This window comes from Eublepharis macularius, chromosome 1 (assembly GCF_028583425.1).
Source record: "Eublepharis macularius isolate TG4126 chromosome 1, MPM_Emac_v1.0, whole genome shotgun sequence".
In the NCBI taxonomy this organism is placed as follows: Eukaryota; Metazoa; Chordata; class Lepidosauria; order Squamata; family Eublepharidae; genus Eublepharis; species Eublepharis macularius.
Genome location: NC_072790.1, coordinates 80,507,278 through 80,529,754, shown reverse-complemented (window position 1 = coordinate 80,529,754; position 22,477 = coordinate 80,507,278). Strand labels below are relative to the sequence as shown.

The 22,477-nt window shown below is 39.6% G+C and overlaps 1 protein-coding gene across 1 annotated transcript in view; it reads right to left on the bottom strand.

The window, feature by feature from the left end:
• Positions 1-2,027: 2,027 nt before the first annotated feature.
• The window catches only part of LOC129324246 (hormonally up-regulated neu tumor-associated kinase homolog A-like), a 47,806-nt gene continuing 27,356 nt past the window's right edge, over positions 2,028-22,477 (bottom strand). The window contains exons 8-9 of the mRNA XM_054971400.1: positions 4,611-4,818; positions 2,028-2,773 (exon numbers count right to left, since the gene is read on the bottom strand). Coding sequence (XP_054827375.1) covers positions 2,028-2,773; positions 4,611-4,818 — 954 coding nt within the window. The remainder of the gene's footprint in view (positions 2,774-4,610; positions 4,819-22,477) is intronic.

Genomic DNA, 22,477 nt, shown 5'->3' with positions numbered 1-22,477 from the left:
CCATTTCTTTCCTGCCACTTCCTTACAAGTAATATAAGCATTGTCTTATACATTGCTCTAGACACCAGAAGGGAGTTCAAAGGATCACAAAAATCCCTCACACAGCATTTAAGGTTCTGCTTCCAAAGTTAGGTATGTTGTCCCTTGTGTCACTGAACATGCCACTTCCAAAAATTAAAGTTTACTTAGGAAGAAATCTGTAATGTAGTAGAAGGAGCTATGGTTGGGGTCAGTGGAAGACTTCCAGTGGTGTCTGAAAAAAGCATCTTAAAAAAAGTTAAGGAACATGTGGAAAAGCAACACAACAATTAGTGTCCACATAAGCACACTGTTGCTTTTCTCTCCATTCTCCCAAGAGCCTTCTGGAATAAAGTTACTCTTCCTCAACAGAGTGGTACTGAAACTGAAAAACTAGGACTACATGAGTGTCAGAGTTCCCTTAAGCAGCATTTCCCCCTCCCCCCCCCCAATTTTTGCTCTGATTTTCTGGCATGGTTCCAGCTGTGCTCGTCCTGCCCCATTTCTCATTTGTACACAAAAACGGGGCTGGGACAACAAGATCAATAGCTACAGTGCCATGACAAGTCTTTTCTTTAGAGTGGGTGGGTATCCCCTCTATGCAATGCTGTTAGTGAACCAGAAACACAGTTGAAATCAATCAGTGAATTCCTCTCTCTAAGAGCCAAGCTACAGGTGACGCTGGACACAGCTTGGACACTTGTCACCTTCCCTCAAGTTTTGATGGGAAATGTAGGCGTCCTGGTCTTACAGCTTGGCTCTCCATTTAATTGAAGTTTACAGAACCGCCCCCCCCCCTCCACACACACCCAGCGGAGGGGAAGGGGGGCGCCCAGCGAGAGCCTGATGCCTGCACCCCCCTCCCGACCACATGTTCTCCCTCCCATAGACTGCCGCTCTGTAAACTTCAATTAAATGGAGAGCCAAGCTGCAAGACCAGGACACCTACATTTCCCATCAAAACTTGAGAGAAGCTGACAAGTGTCCAACCTGTGTCAGGCATCATTTGTAGCTTGGCTTAAGACTTTGTATACATATCTCTCAGATCTCAGTACACACTGGCATGTGAAACAGTGCATTCATATGTAGACACATGGCAGAGAAGGAACATGATGAGCAATGGATTACAGTCTGATTCTAAGGATGGATATGTATCTTGTTGGAGAATGTACTTTGTCATCATTGCCTTCCTTGATTTTCTTGTCCATACGGAAAAATTCAGGAGATGAATGATTCAATAGTGCAATATCTAGCAACAGGTGAATCCTGTCTAAAAAAACTACAACAGGCTCCCTGTTCTGAAGTAAATTCGGCAGTTTTTACTCATATGATTGACTAGGATAGGAACTGACTACCCTCATGAATATAGACTCATTTTTATGCTTAAGAAATACATGCAAAACATCTCAGGTAGCAGAACAGTTTTTTTAATTAACCAAACATTAACTATTTGGCACAAGTGTCAGCATTTTTGTATGTGAGAGAAAAAGGCTATACAAAGGTTCAGCTTGAGTCTCATCTTCCTAGTTATCAGCTTTTATCAACAAGATCAGAGAGACAAGAGGTGGCAGCCAGGCATACTTACATTGTGCCTCTGCCCAGACCTTAATGAGAACCTCTTTCACAAGTACAGTTTAAAATTATATTTTTCTCGTTACTTGTATTGCCTTTATATTATCTGAGCTGATTTGAGAGCTAATTTTGGTTGAAAGCATGCTAAAACTGAAATAAATAAAAGGGGAAACAGCTCATGGTCATTAGTTTTTCCCTCCATCAACTACAATATTTCATGTGTCATGGGTGTTTCCCCCTTGAATTATCATCTCAAAAACCTGTCCTCACCTGTGGCACACTTCTTCTGTATTCTCTAACACACGCTCCTTTCTCATTTCCTTTCTCTTCCTATATTCTTCCTGTTTCTATGTCAAACTCTTTGTTTCTTCACTGTCTTGCACATACACACACCATCATCATTTCCCATTTAATATTCCGGTTCCTATGAGTTTGGTTTATGCAAAATCTAGCCTTAAAATTTCAGACTTTTTCCCTGACTTTGTTTGATAAGGTGGAGACAATACTGGAAAGTTCAGGTCCGTATCTTTAGCTGTATGCTTAAGTTGGACATAGTTCCTTCTAACACTCCCACTGTTGAAAAATTCTTTGGATTTTTCTTTTGATTGCTTCACGCTTCTCACCATAAGTGTTTGCTGCTGGGTCAGGGGAAAAACTGGTGGTCTTGATCCACTGGTGCAAACTGGAAGGGAACCATTAGATTGTTGCTGTCCCATCCACGAGATTTTTTTAGTTAAGGAGTCCCTCAGAGCAACTTGTCTCAGCCTTGGTAAGAGCTGTGGTGTTTCCATCACCAAGACAGTATTGCTATCTTTTTCTTGGTATTGCCATGCTCGAACTGAAAGGCTTTCATCTGTTGTTTTGAAAAGATGTTTGACTCTTAAGTCTTGAAAAGCCAAAGGACTCTTGTTGACAATTCTGTTTTCAATTGCTGATCTTGGTGTTAGCTTACTCATACATGCCGCTGAGGACCTCTGAACCTGGTTGTTGGTGGAATATGCTGGGTTATTTTCTAAAGTAGAAGATGGTTTCTCAGTTAAATATAATTTTCTGGCTTCTGCAAAATCTTTAACATTTTCTTGAGGATTCAGCAACATGAGATTTAGAGGTTCACATGAACAAAATTTATCTGGCGATATAGGAGGCTCAAAATGAACCAATTCTCTCTCTGCAAACTTGGACACTAAATGGAACATAGAATATATGATATCAGTTCATTCAGAAAATATAACTGCAATAAAAAACTATAGAATGCGTTCCACTTCTGTTTGGAAACAAGAATTCAGTATGATCATAAGGTCTTGGAAGGTGCACTTCCAAAATGGGAATGCCAAGTAAATACTGGCACACTGTATAACTCCTGGCAAGTGCAATGATGTCACTTCCAGGAAGTGACATCATCACACGGCCACCCTGGAAGCACACTGTGCTCCAGAGGGGGGTCCAATTGGCCCAGATCATACCTGATTTGGCTGGATTCAGGCCAAATTGGCCCAGATTCGGCAGCTGTGGAGCACAGGAGCATTCCCGCACTCCTCAGTGGCCCAATTTGGCCTGTTTCCAGCCCATATCAGGTCAAATTGGGCCCAGATCAGGCCTGGATTGGCTTGAACTGAACCTCTGTGGAGCAGGGGAATGCTCCTGCACTCCACAGGGGCCTGATCTGGGCTGATTTGGCCCGGATTGGGCTGCTGCAGAGTGTGGGAATACTCCCATGCTCTGCAGCAGCCAAATCCGAGTCAAAATGGGCCTGAATCAGGAAGCTGCAGTGCACAGGAGTACACCACACCACCTGGGATCCCCCTCCACCAGCCAGGTAAGTGAGGGCAGGGGCTGGAGGGCGGGAGATACATCGCCCCCAGCAGGGGATTGGCAACCCTAACACACACAGGTCTACAAGCCTGATCAACTAATTGAATAACCCATTCAAATTTGGGAAACAACAACAAATAGCACCTCGCCCTAAAGCCTACTATATTTTAAGGGCATTTATTACAATTGTTTTAGTTTCTTATAGCTTATAAAAACTTTAACTGTGTTATCAGTACATAACTTCTTGTCTAGTGTGAACAGTACCCATAAAATTGGAAGTGTATCCCTTTAAAACAGAGAAATGTCACCCAAGAAAGGATCAGGTTTACACTTCCTCATGGTTTAAAATGACATGAACTTAATTTAACATATATGCATACTTCACGTTTTTCAAGAGGTTCAATTAAGGCGTATTTAGATATTCATACTCAGGTATAAGTGTAAAGCAAGGATTGCCTCTAAGGGGAAAACTAAGAGAACGGATCTCTCATCCCAGACAAATTAAAGCTGTGCAGCATCCTTATGTTCAGAGCTTACAAACAGCTCAGCTTTCCCATTCCCATTTTGCTGAGTTAAACCTGGAGGCCAGCATTCTTATTAGACTTTATAGAGCAAAGATGAATACCTGTCTTTTACCCTTCTGTTCTTGCAGAGAACCTGATTCCAATTTGCAAAACTATGTAGGTGTAAAAAGTTTAAATCCCATCTTCTTACCCCCATGTGGCCTAGATCCTACATGGTTGTAATTGACGTTAATAAGATGCCTGGATGGTCCAGAAAGGACTGCTGGTAAGGTCTATACAATACAGTCAGGAAACTATTCTTAGGATTGCACGGCCAGTCATGGATCTCATAGTGTTTCATCATTTCTGAGTTTACTTAATCTCTCTCTCTCTCTCTCTCTCTCTCTCTCTCTCTCTCTCTCTCTCTCTCTCTCTCTCTCTCTCTCATTCATTCATTCATTCTCATATGTGTGTGTGTGTTAATTGTGATAGCTAATTTTTTTTCTTTGTTTATGGCATTTATGTTTTTCAGCAATTCATGAGTTCAAGGTTGAGTAACAAATTTAATGTGGGAATAAACGCTTAGCCTATTTTGTCCTTCCTTTTCACCAGAGGCCTATTCACTTCAAGCATCATAAATGTATAATATTGTGTGATTAACAAGACAGGCAAGTGACAGGTAAGACAGGTAAGTGATTAACTTACCTTCAGGTAAGATTTCTTGGTTTTCCAAGGAAATGGCAATTTCATCTTCCTGGATTGCATATGGAATTTCTGAGTTCAGCACAAAAGGAAATGTTTCACTGTCTCGAGTTTTCAGATTTTCTGCAGCAACTTGTTCTATCTTCTGAGAAACTGGGATATCAGCATCTTGACTTAGGTTTATAAGTAGTTTCCCATCAAGCTTTTCTTTCTGCAAATGCACAGAGGTGATATAACCATAAACAAAAAGAGAAGTTAGATGATAAATGAAATATGGAAGGTTTGGGTAGCTGACTTTAGTCCTGTAAATACTGGCATTGTTATTGCTGAGTATGGAATTGGATATTCATGTTTTTGCAATGAATAATCTATATGCAATAAAGCCAGTAATATAAAAACTGGAGATATTGCAGGATAGAAAGATCCCATATCCACTGATGTTTTCACCCAGTTTCAATTGGCTTTGACCATGCAGGTCACATTTAGTTATGATGTCTAATACCTATTGATAGACAGAAAGAGATTTACACAATATGCCTTACTTATACAAGAACCTTATGGAATTTCACCATAAGGTAACTTTTGTAGGATTTAATACAAATCTAGAATTTGGTGATCGATCAATATGGATAGCCATGTTAGTCTGTCTGTAGCAATAGAAAAGAGCAAGAGTCCAGTGGCACCTATAAGACTAACAAAATTTATGGCAGGGTATGAGTTTTCATGAGCCACAGCTCACTTCTTCAGATATCTGAGGAATATATCTGAAGAATATCTGAAGAAGTGAACTGTGGCTCATAAAAGCTCATACCCTACCACAAATTTTGTTAGTCTTATAGGTGCTGCTGGACTCTTGCTCTTGCTCTTTTCTGCTAGCATTTGGTGTTCTCTAAAATGTGGTTGTAACATCCAATTAATGTCACTTTAGGTATGGGGCAAAGTCCAGAAAACTGTCAGGTTCCTACTGAAAACAGTGAAATCAGATACATTTTGACTATCCTGAAATGCATTGATTTCAGCTGGATCACACCAAAGGAGACCGGATTGTTTTCAGAGGAATTAGAATGCCATTCTAATCAGAGTGACACCCTTCAAAGTCCACCTAAGTCAATAGGCAGGGCTCATTTTGAGGGGGAATGCAGAGGAACACAGTTCTGGTAGTTCCCCAAAGAGGTCACATGTCAGGTGGCCCCGCCCACCTTACTCTTGGCCATTTTGGGCCTGTTTCGGCGTGGATTGGGGCCAAAATGGCCTGGATCGGGCCTCTGACAGGTGGTGGATCACTCTCCCACTCAGCAGCAGCCTGATCCTGACCATTTTGTGCCCCTTTTCAGCCATTTTCAGCCCCTTTTTGCCATTTTGGGCCCAATTTCGGGTCCAAAACAGCCAGGATAGGTGATGTCAGGGGGTGTGGCATATGCAAATCAGTTATGCCAATGGCACACTTCCGGTGATGTCAAGGGGCATGGCATATGCTAATGAGTTATGCTAACGAGTTCCTCCAGCTCTTTTTCTATGAAATGATCCCTGTCAATGGGTATTTAGAATACTGCTGTTGAAAGTGTAATCCACATTCCCCAAAAGCACTGGAAGACTGGCATCATTTATTGCCTTTTAAAAAGAGTTTATCATAATATCAAACAGGACATGTCTGGCGGGAAAAAGGCTGAAGAGAAAATTCCCTAAGGGCACGTCTAGCGTATACACATACATTGGTTTTATACCATTTTAACTCTCATGGCTTCCCCTAAAATATCCTAGGATTTGTAGTTTGGTGAGGATGCTCTGCATTATCTGTAGTAGTCCTCCCCATAAAATTACAGAATAGGGAAGAAAGAATGGCTCTTAAAACTGTTTAAATCAGTGACGTCCCAATAGTTAGCCTTATTTTGAACTCTGAAGCCAATGAGATGCCATACTAAACCTTGATGGCCATTATTTTTATAGCAAAGATATTCCTTGTAGGGCAAAAACAATGAAATGGTTCTTCAAAATAAATGCAAGTTTATAGGCTAACTGGCTCTCTCAGTGCTTAAATGTATTATAAGTTACAATTGAAAAAACCCCCACAGAAAAACAATCCTATAAATTATGTTTAAGGAATTTCTGTAAAGAGCACTCAATTTGTTTAAGTTTTTTAATAGTAGTACTGCTAAAACCATATACTACAATCAATGGGGAATACGAGATGACATTGAAATTTAGCCAAATACAATCAAAGCGTCTCTCAGGATTTACATATTCCTGGTTAAGAAAACAAGTTTTCATCTTGGAGTTTGCAAACTGTCACATTATATCCAGTGCATCAGCAAACGTGCTGTGGTTCAGTTTATAGCCAGGCCTCTTAAGAGCTAATTGGTTAAGCACCTGGGCAGGAAGCTTTTTGGCAGGAACACTCTTTCTGCAAGGCTTAACGATAAAGTTTTGGATGGCAAATTGTAATCATTAGGCTCTCTTTCCCACAACAGAACACATAAAATACATGTACGTTGCCTGAAGAATTCATAGTGTGTAAATCCAGTAATTTACAGCTCAAATCCGATCATGGGGAGAAAAAAACCCTGTTACCTGTAATTTAGAAACCAAATTTCCAGTAGGCTTCCATATGAAACCAAATAACTATCATACCTAAAATTAAATATTTTGTGACCAAGTATTTGCACTCAGGATTTTAGAAATTGAGAAGTTAAATTTTAATAAATTGAACCTTAAAAGTCTTTCCTGGTAAGTGTTTCATCAGTGAACCAAAGCACAGTTAATACTTAGATGATGAGAGGGAATCAGATATCTTCCTTGTTTCACCATGTCAATTGTGGGAAATCATATTTTTCACACTATGCAAATAACAGTATCTTGGCACCTGGAAAATGTGAAATACTCCCCCTCTTTCTACAGCACATGTACTAGACTATGTGGTGCTGTGTGTGATGTGTGATTATTTGAATGCCAGGGGCCTCTACAGAGTGTGCACAAAAATCCTGGATTTAGAAATAGGTTATATTTTGTTTTGAAAACTTAAATTAGTTTCTTGAATATCAGAAATAAAGCCAGTTTTATTTTGAAAGAAATCTCCTATTGGTTTCAGTAGGTTTCTAGATATAACTCCTCCCACTTAGCTGGAAGGCTGAACCCAGAAGATCCTCTCTTCTAAATTTCATGCAGATCGGAGAAAGAGGACCCAGTTTACAGTTAAAATATACAGAGTTATTCCTGTCTAAGTCCACTGAAACCAGTGCCCTTAGACTGTAGTAACTCTGTATAGAACAGCACTGTCAACATCAGTTACAGAGAATTAGGGATGGGCACTTTAAAAAAATCAGTTTTTCAGATTTGGGTATTGGGAATACATAAATATTGGTATTCTGGAGATTTGGGTCCAAAAGCACCAGTTTAGTATTCAGATTTCTTTTTTTTAGGAAACAATATATTTGGCTACATTATTCCCTATGGGGGATATATCCAGGGGGCTGGATGGGACATTTTTTCAAGAAAACTATACCAAAATTGGAGCAAATCTAGTCCTGCCTGTCCACTAAAGACCCTCAAAGTTTCAAGTCAATTGGGTCAAAGGGTCAAGGAGTCTATTTCTACAGGCCCCTGAACAAGGTATCCCCAGCCACTACTGTTTCCTATGAAGACATCTGGCACGAGAATACTCTAGTGTAGAGAGATGCAATGTTAGCTGGGAAGCATTGTTTAAAAAGATAGAGCCGAAGGCTGTCAATTTCACCTCTCTACAGAGCCTGCAAAGATCACTCCTCAGAGGGTTTGTTAATTTCCTCTTTACCTCCAGAAGGGGAGGTGAAATTGACAGAGCCTTGAGCATCCTTATGTAAGATGTCTTGCGTAGAGAGACTCTTACCCTTTTTGGTTTCCAGAAGGCTGGTACCCTCTTTCCAGTAACCAAACCCCTTCCCTTGAAACACCATTACTCATCTTGATTTTTTAACTGGCTCTTAAGATCTTAAGGTCTTAAGCAGTTTCTAACTACACCAGACCAGGGATCTCTTCACTCTTCAGAGCTAACTCCCTGTTTGACTGGATAGGGAAATTCTCTTCTCACTAGAAGATCTATCCCCTTTCTTTGCCCCAAATGGGAGTCTGTGCCATCTTCCCAAACTCCCTTGTCAACTTCCTCCAGTTCTCCTAACTGTGTTAAACTGCTCTCAGTCAGGGCTGAATCTTGAAGCTGTCAGTACTCAACTCCTCTCAGAGCTAGAGCTGTAATCAGACTCTCTTCTCCCCAGCATCCAGTTCATAAGTCTTTATCTGTTCAGTTCATGCTACTCAATCAGATTCCTTGGAGTAGCATGTCACTCAAAGCTCTCTGTTTCTGTGAAGCATTAACCCTTCACAATCACAACTGTTTGTTCAGCACTTCTAAAGCACTTCTAAGCTTTTAAAAAGTGCAGTCCATCACAGAAGCCTAAGAGCCTTAGTCACACAAAAGAGCAACCACAATGGCCAAAAACCTCCCAATGTGAAAAAAGCCAACAAAGTCCAACAGAACCACCATCAAACCAAAGAATCGTAATAGAACCTATGCCAAACCAGAGAATCCCAGCAAAACATACTGAAGCCAGGGCCACTGTTGCAAGCCCTGCAGAACCAGTGTCACTCACAGAACCCAGGCAGAAACCAGGACAAATATGACAAGCTGAACTGAACCAACATCAAACCAGAGAATCTCACCCAATACCAAGGCAGCTAGCCAAACCTGGTAATTGGGACACCAGCAACACTGAGACACACAGACACAGTAATTCCCCAACAAGAAGGTCTCAGAAAATGAGAAGGATGTTTTTTCAGCTACCCATCCACATTCTCATCTCTCTGCATCCTATAGTGTCATGGCTTGGATGAGCCTAGAGTTAGAGCTGTTCTCCTGCAATGATTTTACTTGTTTTCTATGATAATTCTGTTGAGTTTCTGCAGTGGCTATGTCTCCTTTTAAGAATTAGATAACCAGTTGGAGAACAGGTGAAGAGGCTATCAATTTAATTGATGTCAGGCTTTCACTGTTCACTCAGCCTCTTGCCTGAGCAGAATAAGTTTCTGATTCGTTATCCCTTGAGCAAATGCCATTGAGATGAGTACTCAAACTATGTATGGTTTTTCATTTCTGTATATTGTTGTTGGCCAGTGATATATTTTCTACTTGATATGATTCAGAATCTGTGATTGCTATGAAAAAGAACTTTTGGAAACAGGAAAAGGGATCTGGATGACCTGTGGTGATTCCACACACGTTGGATAATGCACTTCCAATCCTCTTTATAGATAATTTGGAACGGATTTTTTTGTGTGCGGAACAAAAAATTCACCTTAAACAATTGATAAAGTGCATTTAAAGTGCATTATGACTTCCGGCTTGGGGAATATGGAGGGCTGATGCAGCTCGGGGAGCTGAGCTGTCCGTGTTGCTGTTTGTGAGGGCTAGTGGGGTGCTGATCACCCGCAGCCCCCTGTTCTCAGGCGGAGAACAGGCAAGTATGCTTAAGACCCCGAGGGTGAGTTGATCTCGGCTGTGGGGGGGGGGGATCTACGCAACGATAACCCACCCAGCCTTGAGGTCCTGCTCGTAGATGGGTGGCAAGGATCTCTGCAGCAGCTCTGGAGTCAAGTTTTTGGCTTAAGACCTCCGTACCCAAGCTTCAGCATCAAATTGGGAAGATTGGATTATTTTAATTACTGAAAAAGTGATTACAACCCGTAAAGAAGGACTAATAAGGTAAAGATTGCTATCTCTCTTTCTGAGAAGAAAATTTGTAAAAAAACTGAATTAAAGTAGAAGATAAAAATTGCAAAAGATTTAAAACTTTACTGTGAATGTTCCGGCAAAGTAATTGAGAGAAAAGAACTTTGTAGAGAAGAGCTAACGCAGAAAATAGATTATTGTTTACATACCTGCGGCTTGAAAGAGATAGCGAAGTGTGAGAAAGCTGAAAAATCGCGAGAAACACTGAGGCGAGAAGAGGAACCGGAAGTGCGTCAGTGCAAAAGAGAGACTGGCTGGAAGCGGCCTTTGAAGAACCAGAAGAGGAAGAATGCCATTTTGGAGAAGGGAAAGGGCTTGACCTCAAATTGGGCGGAAGTAGGACATTTTGGATAAGGGAAAGGGCATAAACTTCAAGAAAAACCATAGAGAAAAGATGCCCAACATTTTGGACACTAAGATCGCTAATTTTTAAAAGATTTTGTTAAAACTTGACATTTATACTGAGAAAAGTAAATCAGCCACGCCACGGAGCTAAGGAAAAGAGCAGACTCGTGGGAGCGAGGCAAAGCAAGCCCCAAGATGTCGAAGAAAGAATGGCAAACAGCGCTGGACAGTCTTGATAAAAAAGTTGCAGAGGGGAGTAGGGAGATCAAAGATATGATGCAAGAGATTGTGAAGGACATTAAGGAGCTCAAAGAGACTTTTAAATCAGAGATGGTGGAGCTGGTCAAAAATATTGATGAGGTCAAGAAAGAATTACAATCGACACAGCAGAAAGTTAAAACAGTGGAAGATGAAACTGACAAATCGGCTGTATCACACAAGATAGAAACCAAGGGTTTGAAAGGAAGAATGGCCATGGTGGAATGTAAACATATGGAAAAACAACTTAGATTTCGCGGAGTCCCGGAAGTGAAAGGGAAATCGACCCAAGAGCAGATTTCAGAAATACTAGCAGAACTTTTGAACAAAGAAGTGGACGAGGTGGCAGCCTTTCTAGATGTGACATACAGAATCAACTCAAAATATGCAGCACAAAAAAATTTACCAAGAGATATAATAGTCCAATTTACAACAAAGAGAATAAGAGAAGAGATTGTGAGTAAGCAATTTCAAAACCCTCTGGAAATTGATGGAAAAAGAGTGAGAATAATGAAGGAACTGCCTAGGGGGGTTTTGTTGGAGAGGAAGAAATACAGAGAACTAGTACAAATGTTGAAAGAACTGAACATTAGATATAGATGGGAAATACCAGAAGGACTGAGCTTTGAATTTCGTGAGATTAAAAGAACACTCAGATCTGGACATGAGATGGAAATGTTCATAAAGGATTATGAAAAAGACTTACCCAAAAGATCTAAAATTTGACTATGGAGTGTAAAATCATATCTTGGAATGTAAATGGACTAAACTCACCTTCTAAACGTAAAACCACTTTCCACTGCTATCTAAACAACATTGTAATATAATTTGTCTGCGGGAGACACATATTAGGAAACAAGATGTGAAATACTTAAAATTTGCTAAACTGGGGAAAGAATTTGCAGCTGCGTCAAATCAGAAAAAAAGAGGAGTTGTTTTATATATTAAAGATGAGCTGCAACCGAAAATGATCTTAAATGATGTGGAAGCTAGATATATAGCAGTGGAAATAATTTGGAATACAAAGAAAATACTGTTGATTGGGATTTATGCACCTAATGGTGCTAAAGAGAATTTTTTTAAAGATTTACAGAACCAACTGGATGGGCTAACATATGCTCAAATTATTCTGGCAGGTGACTTTAATGGAATAACAAATTTGGACGATGATAAAAAAACGAAGGGTGCTCACAAAAAAAGAGGACTTTTGCCAAAATCTTTTTTTGAAATTCAATATCAGGAAAATTTGGAAGATGTATGGAGAAGAAGTAATTCTAAAACAAAACAATACACGTTCTATTCTACGAGACACTCGACATTATCAAGAATTGATATGATCTGGGCCTCCAAAGATTTGGCAGTATGGACTAAAGATGTGGAAATAATGCCTAAAGTAGGCTCAGATCGTAATCCAGTAATGTGGAAATTTGGGAAAGGCACCAAAAGACGAGGATAGAGGATAAATGAAGATTTGCTGCAATTAGAAGATAACATATTGCTACTACAAAGAGAGACCAAATTCTTTATATAATATAATCTAAATAAAGATGTTTCAATTAACAAAGTTTGGGACACCTACAAAGCAGTGATTAGAGGAACTGTAATGGATTTAAATGCAAGAGACAAGAGGAGAAAAGAAGAAAAAAGGCAAGAAATTATGGAAAAGATAAAGGCCAAGGAGTTAAAGAAAAGACCAGGGAAGAAGAAGCTGTATCAAGAAATAAAAATTTTGCAAGAACAGCTGAGAGTAATGAATAATAAAGAATTAGAGTGGGAACTGAAAAAACTGAATCAAAAGTCATTTGAAGGTGCTAATAAACCTGGGAAATATTTAGCGTGGCAGCTGAAAAAGAAAAGGGAGAAAAAAGTAATAACCAAGATTCAAGAAGATGGTAAGACGTTAACAGATCAATTGGCTATTAGTAGAGCTTTTTCAAGTATTATGCAAAACTGTATCAAAGAAAAGAAGTGAATCTGGACACTATTGATCAATATTTGAACAAGATCAATTTACCGATATTATCAGGAAAATGGAAGGAAACGCTGAATGCAGAAATAACCGAGATGGAAATAAAAGAGGCTATTCGGACAACTAAGTTAGGGAAGGCACCAGGCCCAGATGGAATTACGGCTAGGTTCTACAAATTATTGGAAAATGAACTGGCACCTTTTTTGAAAGTGGTAATGAATGAAATTTTAAAAGAATTATTAGAATGGGTTTCTTTTTATTGGAAGAGATGGAATCTTTACCATATGGAGTGAAGTATTAGCTAATTGTTAGCTTAAATTTAAGTGGATTTGGAGTTAATGGATATTGGTAAAATTAATAAAGTAGATATTTTATTTAATTGTTAAGCTTAAATTTAAATATATCTGAAGTTAACAGATAGTAATAGGTAACAGATTTTAAGTTAATAATAATAGATCTGAAGCTAACAGATAGAGCTTATCTTAACAAAGCAGAATGTAAACACGATATAATGAGTTATAGAAAAAGGGGATAGATTAGGAATAGATTAAGATATAGGGTTGGAAAGCTGTTGGAAGTCCTGAAAAAGGGGGGAGGGAAAGGGTGGGGGGAAATGATATTGAGATGTTATTTGAAAGTTGTATGTATTAATATTCTCACCTAATAAATTTTTTTCAAAAGAAAGTGCGTTATCCAACGTGTGCGGAATCAGCCCTGTTGTGATCACAGCGGAATCTACTCCATTTAAGAAAAGTATTTCTGACTAACTGATATTGCCACTGCACCAACAGGAATAATGATCACAGTAACTACTGGATATTCATAAATGGACTAACTTTATGAATGATTTATATGCACATGACACTTTACTGTTATTCCTGCTTTATAAATTGCTTTATAAATTATAAATTGTTTTTTTGGTGAAAGCTTTATTATGGTATATAGCACAATTAAGAAACAATGGTTCACTTTGTTTCTTAGTTTTCATGATTATGTGTTGCTGTATGCTCAGAGGGCACAATAGGAGCCTCTGAGCCACAAGAGGTGGCCAGACCACCTCTTTCATGGCCCAGTAGCTCAGAAGATTGGTAGTCCCTGGCCGCTGTGTCCACTGAAGCCTCATGCACCCAGAGGGGCTGACTGCCTCCCTGATGACTTCCATCTCCAAGGACATCTGGGAAGCAGCTGCAAGGGAACCCAGCCAAGAACTGGAGGCATGGGGAGAACCCGTAGAGCTGCTCCCCCCACTCTGCTGGCAGCATGTCCATTGTGGTCTGTATACTCTCCACCTACCGAGAGAATATGTCTCTCCAGCAAACGAACTGGCCAGCCCTCTCAGCAAAAATATCCTTCATGCACGAGTCATTCACAGTTGCCAATATGTATAACTTTGTTTGGTGAGAGGTTCAAGGTGAGACTTGATGCCCGCTTGGATTCTTCACACCAGAACATGCCCCACTGGAACAAGGTCCTGTGCATGGATCCAAGAAGGCGGACATTTTCCTTTGAAATGTTTTTTTTTTTTTTTGTAAAATTTTTATTGGGTTAGAACATTAATATTTTTACATTACATTGCATTCAATTATCCCCTAATTTTTCGTTTCTAACCCCCTCCCTTTCCCCCCCTTTTGTTGACTTCCAACAGCTTTCCCACCCTCTGTCCCTTTTCCCTTACTTCTATTAATTTCCTCTATCTAAAACAAATATATATTCTCCATTATATTAAGCAGTACATCTTTAACTCTTTTACTTACTAAACATCCAAACTATACTTCTTTAGATAAACAATTTATCCCATTTTCCAGTTTTGAATATTTCTGTATGTCATAAACCATAAAAATTTCCCACATTTAAATCAAACAATTTGATTTGTTCTCTCTATATTAATCATTTCTTCTTTTTATAGTATTTCTATATAACTCATCACATAGTCAGTCATTTTAACTCTTCTATACATTCAGTTTGGTGCATATAAGTCTTATCAAGTAAAAAAAAATATTGTTAATTACTCAATCCTCATGTTTAAACCGTTAATTATTCTCTATCAATATTCTATCAATTAACCTTTACATATCTATATATATCTCAATCAATTAATTAATCTAACTGCTTATAAATTCACATTTCTCTTCCTCCCCCGGTAAAGTCACCCCTCTCTTTTATACTTTTATTGTACTTCAGTAGTTCTCAAACTGCCACAGTTTTCCTCCCACCTCCCACTTCTTCTCCAGATATTGTTTCAGCTTCTCCCAGTCTGTGTTAAACTGCCCTGAGTCCAGATCTCTCAGTTTTCTTGTCATCTTGTCCATTTCAGCCATATACAGCAATTTGTAGATCCAATCTTCAATAGTTGGCACTTCTTGTACTTTCCATTTCTGCGCATACAAAAGTCTAGCTGCTGCAGTCATATAAAATATCAACGTCCTGTGGTGGGCTGGGATTCCCTCCATTCCCAAGTTTAGCAGCAGGAGTTCTGGGTTCTTATTTATTTGAAACTGTAAAATTTCACTCATTTCTCTTATTATTTCCCCCCAGAACTGCCTAGCTACCTCACACGACCACCACATATGATAGAGGGAGCCCTCATGCTTTCTACATTTCCAGCATTTATTAGAAGTGTTCAAGTTTCCTAGCGCAATCTTCTTTGGTGTCATGTACCAACGATAGATCATTTTGAAAATGTTCTCTTTAATATTAATACATGTCGTTGTCTTCATTGTAGTTTTCCACAAGTATTCCCATGCCTCCATTGTTATTTCTTTATTAAAATTTATAGCCCATTTCACCATTTGTGTTTTAACTGTCTCATCCTCGGTATACCATTTCAACAGTACTTGGTATACCTTGGATATTCTTTTCTTGTCCTCTTTAAAAAGGGTCTGCTCTAGTTCCGAATTCTCTGTTCGTATACCTCCCTTTACAGAGTCCGAGTTATACAAATCTCTGATCTGTCTATACTGGAACCAATCGTAGTTCGGTGATAGTTCCTCTTGCGTCTTTATTCTAAGTTTAGACACTTCAGTTTTAGTTATTTCTTTGTACGTTAAACATTGTTGTTCATTATCAACAGCTCTCGGATCTATCACCTCGTATGGAACCACCCACAAAGGGGTTCCTTCTTGTAGGTAAATTCTGTACTTCTTCCAGATTGTATATAAACTTCTCCTTACAAAATGATGCAGGAACATCGAGTTGACCTTTACTTTGTCATGCCATAGGTATGCGTGCCATCCAAAAAATTTTTTATATCCCTCTAGGGCTAATAGTTTCTTATTCCTTAATGTCATCCACTCTTTTAACCAAACTAGGCAGATTGCATCATGGTAAAGTCTCAGGTTGGGCAGTTGCATTCCGCCTCTTTCCTTTGCATCTTGTAGAACTTTTACTTTCACTCGAGGCTTCTTGCCTGCCCAAACAAAATCTGATATTTTCCTCTGCCATTTTTCAAATTGTTTAGAGTCTCTGATGATTGGTATTGTCTGTAGCAAAACATCTTGGTAACACATTCATCTTAACTGCTGCAATCCTGCCCAACCATGACAAATTCAGTCTATTCCATTTGATCAAGTCTCTCTCTATCTGAGTCCATAATTTTTCATAATTATTCTTGAACAAATCTATATTTTTTGCAGTCAGCTCAACTCCCAAATATTTCACCTTACTAGTTACTTCACAGTCCGTTGTTTCCATTAACAATTGTTGTTTCTGCTTAGTCATGTTTTTACATAATATCTTTGACTTCTTTTTGTTAATGAAGAAACCTGCCAAGTCACCAAACTCCTTGATCTTGTCTATCACTTTTGGCATGTTCTCCAATGGATCTTCTACAATTAACATTATGTCATCTGCAAATGCTCTAACCTTGTATGAATAGTCCTTTATTTTTATTCCTCGTATTTCCTCGTCTTGTCGTATTTGTATCATCAGAATCTCCAATACTAAAATGAACAACAATGGAGATAACGGGCAACCTTGTCTTGTTCCTTTACTAATCGTCAATTTCTTGGTCAGTTCATCATTCACTACAATTGCTGCAGTCTGGTCTCTATAAATTTCTTTAATTGCTCTGATGAATCTTTCTCCCAATTGTAGCTTTTCCATAGTGGCAAACAAAAAATCCCAGTTTAAATTGTCAAACGCTTTTTCAGCGTCTACAAAGAAGAAACCAACCTCTTTGTCACAACGCTTATCATAATATTCAATAGCATTGATCACTGTCCTTAAATTGTCTCTTATTTGTCTGTCTGGCAAAAAGCCTGCTTGTTCCTCCTCTATGACTTCCGAGAGCCACCCCTTCAGTCTCTCCGCCAATATCTTCGTAAAAATTTTATAATCATTGTTAAGTAGTGATATAGGTCTGTAATTTTTCACGTTAGTCAAATCTTGGCCCTCTTTTGGGATCAATGATATATTCGCTTCGCTCCAAGTGTCTGGAATTCTTTGATCCCTAAAAACTCCGTTCATCACCTCTTTTAGGAATGGTGCCAGTTCGTTGGCCATTGTCTTATAAAATTTAGCCGTAAGTCCATCTGGCCCTGGCGCCTTTCCTAGATTTGCAGATTGTATTGCCTTACTTATTTCCTCATCAGTTACTTCACTATTCAACTTATTTCTCCAAGCTTCCGAGATCTCTGGAAGTTTGGTTTTCTCCAAATATGATGCTATTGATTCTTTGGTTACTTCTTTTTTATTATACAGCTTAGCATAAAATTTATAAAAGGCTCTACTAATGGTAGTCTGCTCCAGGTACGTTTTATTTTCTTCACAGATTTTATTTATTATTTTCTTTTCCCTTTTCTTCTTCAATTGCCATGCCAAATATTTCCCAGGTTTATTAGCACCCTCAAAAGCTTTTTGATTCAGTCTTTTAAGGTTCCACTCCAATTCTTTATTACTCATTGCTGTTAACTGTTCTTGAAGAATTTTAATTTCCTGATGTATTTTCTTTTTCCCTGGTCTCTTTTTTAACTGTATTTCTTTGGCCTTTATTTTCTCCTCAATCTCTTGTCTTTTCTCCTCTTTCTTTTTCCTTGCTCTGCCATTTAAGTCCATTAGTATGCCCCTTACAACCGCCTTGTACGCGTCCCAAACTTTACTGGTTGGTACTTCTTTATTCACGTTATATTGTATAAAAAACTTTGTCTCTCTTCTCAATATTTCCATATTTTCACTTTCGTGTAGCAAGTCCTCATTTATTCTCCAGGCTTTCCTTTTTCTCCTTTTTCCAAATTTCCACATAATTGGATTGTGATCTGAGCCTACCATCGGCATTATTTCTACCTCCTTAGTCCATAACGCTAAGTCCTTTGAGGCCCAGATCATATCAATTCTTGATAATGTAAGATGCCTTGCAGAATAAAAAGTAAACTGTTTGGTTTTAGAATATTCTCTCCTCCATACATCTTCGAGAGTCTCTTGTTGAATCAACTCAAAAAAAAGCTTTGGCAATAGTCCTCTTTTCTTTTGTGTTGTTGTAGTCTTTTTATCTAGTTCCAAATCTGTCACTCCATTAAAATCTCCAGCAAGAATTATCTGGTCATATACAAGATCGTCTAAATGCTTCCTTAAATCCTCAAAGAAGCTTTCCTTTACACCGTTAGGTGCATAAAGTCCGACTACCAACACTCTCTTTAAATTCCAATTACATTCCACCGCTACAAATCTAGCTTCCACATCTCTCATAACAAATTTTGGCTGCAGCTCCTCTTTTATGTACAACACCACTCCTCTTTTTTTCTTGTTAGAGGCCGCTACAAATTCTTTGCCCAATTTTCCAGATTTTAAATATTTTACATCCTGTTTTCTAATATGGGTCTCCTGCAAACAAACAATATCACATTTTTGTTTTAGTAGCCAATGAAAAATATTTTTCCTCTTATTCGGTGAGTTTAGTCCATTTACATTCCAAGATAATACATTACACTCCATATTCATGGTTTTGTTGGTAAGTCTTTTTCATTGTCCTTGATAAATCTCTCCATCTCCCGCTCAGATCTGATGCGTTTTTTTGCCCCTCCAAACTCAAAGGACACTCCTTCCGGTAACTCCCATCTGTATCTGATATTCATGTCCTTCAAAGTTTGAATTAGCACTCTATATTTTTTCCTGTCCAGTAACACTGATCTGGGCAGTTCCTTCATTATGATAATCGTCTTGCCATCAATCTCCAATGGATCTTGAAATTGTTTTGTCACAATCCTCTCTTTCATGTTTCTAGTTGTAAACTGCACAATCACATCCCTTGGTAGTTTCCTCTGGGTTGCAATTCTCGAGTTCACACGGTACGCCACATCTAGGATAGCCATAATTTCCTCCTCCTCCTTCCCCAGGTAATCAGCCAACACCTCAGTCATCTGTTCTTGCGCTGACTTCCCTTCCACTTCTGGCAGACCACGAAAACGAAGCTGCTTCTCCATGTGTTTAGTTTCTGCAACTGACATCCTCCCCTTCACCAGTCTCATCTCTGTTTGTTGCGTTTCTATTAAATTCTCCATCGCGTCTTCTACTGTTTTAACTCTCTGCTGCGTTCCTTGTAATTCACTACTAATCGTTTCCACGCCTTTTTTCACTTCTGACAGCTCCGACTTTACTGTCTGTGTAACTTCTTTGACCTCTTTAATAAGCTCCAATTTCGTGTCCTTAAGTTCTTTCATCATGTCTATAAGCTTTTTGTCCAAATTTTCTATTGCCGATTGCCACTCTTTTTTCGACATCGTGGGGCTTGCTTTAGCTCGCTCCCACGAATCTGCTCTCTTCCTTAGCTCCGTGGTGTATGTTTAAACGTTTTCCTTTTTTTCAAATGTCCCAATCTTTGCCAAAATTAATTTTTTGTATCCAAAATGTCGGGCGTCTTTTCTCTATGGTTTCTCTATGTTATTGTAATCCAAGATGGCCTACTTCCTCTTCCGCTGAAGCCGCGACCCTTCCCTTTTCAAAAATGGCGATTCCCTACTTCCTGTCCGTCGGCAAGGGCCGCTTCCCTCCAGCCACTCTATTGTTGTTACGCACTTCCTGTCTCCCGTCTTCCCACAGCAGGTCTCGCGATGGTGTCTTTTTCCCACAGCTCCAAAACCACAGGTATTCAAAACAATAGTCCGATTTTTGCAATAACTTCTTTAAATTTAGTCTCTTTTAAAATACAACTCCTGCCAAGTCTTCACCTCCTTTTCACTAGTCTGTTGCAGTTTAAAAATCTACTTTCTTTCCTCTCTGTTTTTATCAATCTGTCCCGTTTCAAGAGATAGCGATCTTTACCTTCTCTTCAACTTTCTCGGGTTGTAATCGCTGTTTCGATCTTAAATTCTCCTCTCGACTTCCCTCCCCGATCGAAGCTTGGGTATGTAGGTATTATGCCAGCCGAATTGGCCCCAGAACTGCCGCAGAGATTATAGCCGACCCGTCGCAAGGTGGGACCTCAAGGATTGGGGGGGAGACTCCTTGAGTAGAGCCCCCCCTCATCCGAGATCTAGCTCACCCTAGGGTCTTGAGCGTTCTTTGCCTGCTCCCCGCCTGAGAGCAGTCGGCCGCGGGTTATTTTCACCCCTCCGGCCGGTTAAAACGGCAGTCCGGTCAGCTCCGCAAATGGAGCTGCGTTAGACCTCCATGAATCCCAAACCGGAAGTCTGAAATGTTTAAATAAAGAGAATGACTAGACTCAGGCTTAAAATGTCAGAGCATCATGGTAGGGTCCTTAAAGGGCTTAAGGACCTCCACCATATGAGAGATCATTAGCTAGTCCTCTGGGCTGAGCTGTCTATCCCCACCTCGCAATGTCACTCTCCAAGAGACACATTGTGAGGGCGCTTTTTTGCTCTGCCAAATGCTCAAGCATGGCATGGGTGGATCTCCAGTGAGTGCTGATGTTGCTGATTAAGTGGTGCTACAGCATTCTTGTCAGCACTTGCTTCTGGCACAGCCTTCGTGCTTTGCGAGAAGTGACTCATGAGATGCTGGCATTTCTGGATGAGACACTGGAACTTGGGAGTCGCAGCATCCAGTTTGGCATGCTTTGGAGAACCCAAACTCTAGACTTCCTTTACCATGAGGTGAAGGAGGTGGGTCATACCATAAATGCTTCTGTGGGCCATAGTCTGTCCCACTGTCTACAAGGATTGCTACAAGGATTGCTTTTAAAAAATAAAGGAGAACCCAAATGGGCCTGGAACACTGCCACAAAGAGAGGAAGAGCTCCTACCCCCCCCCTTTGGAAACAGTCCTTGGGGAAGTTATTTTCCCACTTGTGTTGTACCACATACACCAAATACTCCCTATGAAGCAACAAAAATGGGGAAATAACTCCCCAAGTACTTTCACGTATAGAAAAATGGTGTGGGGGTGGAGGCAGAAGCCCCTCCGTCCTTCTTCTGAACCTGTTTGGGTTCTCCTTTACTTCTGAAAAGAACCAGTTTGGTGAAGTGATTAAGAGCGATGAGACTCTAATCTGGAGAACTGGGTTTGATTCCCCACTCCTCTGCTTGAAGCCAGCTGGGTGACCTTGGGTCGGTCACAGCTCTCAGGAGCTCTCTCAGCTCCATCTACCTCACAGGGTGATTGTTGTGGGGATAATAACATAATGACATACTTTGTAAACTGCTGAGTGGGTGTTAAGTTGTCCTGAAGGGGGGTATATAAATCGAATGTTGTTTTTTTTGTTGTTGTTGTTATTAAAAGACATTTCCCACAGTTGCTCTGTGGCTGTGAAAAGCCTGGACCCAAAGCATTAAAAACCCAAACATACAGTATGTCCCTCTGTACTGCCTCAACTGCCCCCATACATTAATCCAATTTAAAATAATCGGTAGCCTCTATGGGGCCAATTTTTCCTTTCTGGTGTCCACAGTTGGTGTGATGTAAGTTTTTGGCTAAAATTTCTATCTAACCCTTAACTTACAAAAGCTCACTAGCACACAATTTGGGAACCTTTAGCAAGTTTGTTGTACTGATTCACAGAGCCATAAATTTTCACTTATCTCATAAAATTTGATCATATATATTTACAGTGCACTCCTAAAACAGTTATGCCCTTCTAAATCAGTTGAAGTTAATGGGCTTAAAAGAGTGTAACTCTGTTTAGAACTGCCCTGTAAATGTCTTCCAGCCGCATTTATGAATATATTGGGTGGTTCAAAGTAGGGTACTTCTCATACCATATGGAGGATATCCACATTTTCTGTAGATTTCCCACTTGAGCTGCAGCCCTCGCACGTCTTCCCCATGCTATTCCAGGTAATCCCCTAACCGTCAAGAGCAGCATTTCAAATGGTACAAAGTGAAGTAGCAAAAATTAGTCTTCAGATTCTACATTCATTATGCAGTGAACATATACGCAAAACTGCCTTTAGTCTTTGTTATAAGGATGTGTATATTGCCAATAAACAAAAGACTAGGGGCAAAATAAGATTGCTTGTATTGATTCTAAAAGTCAAAGTGATGGAGAAAGTATCAATGAAAATGTAAAGAAGTCAACCTTAGAATGATGGAAGATTAATATCAAAAGTATCCACAGAGGAGAGACTTTTTTTGTGCGCAAATGGAGTTAAA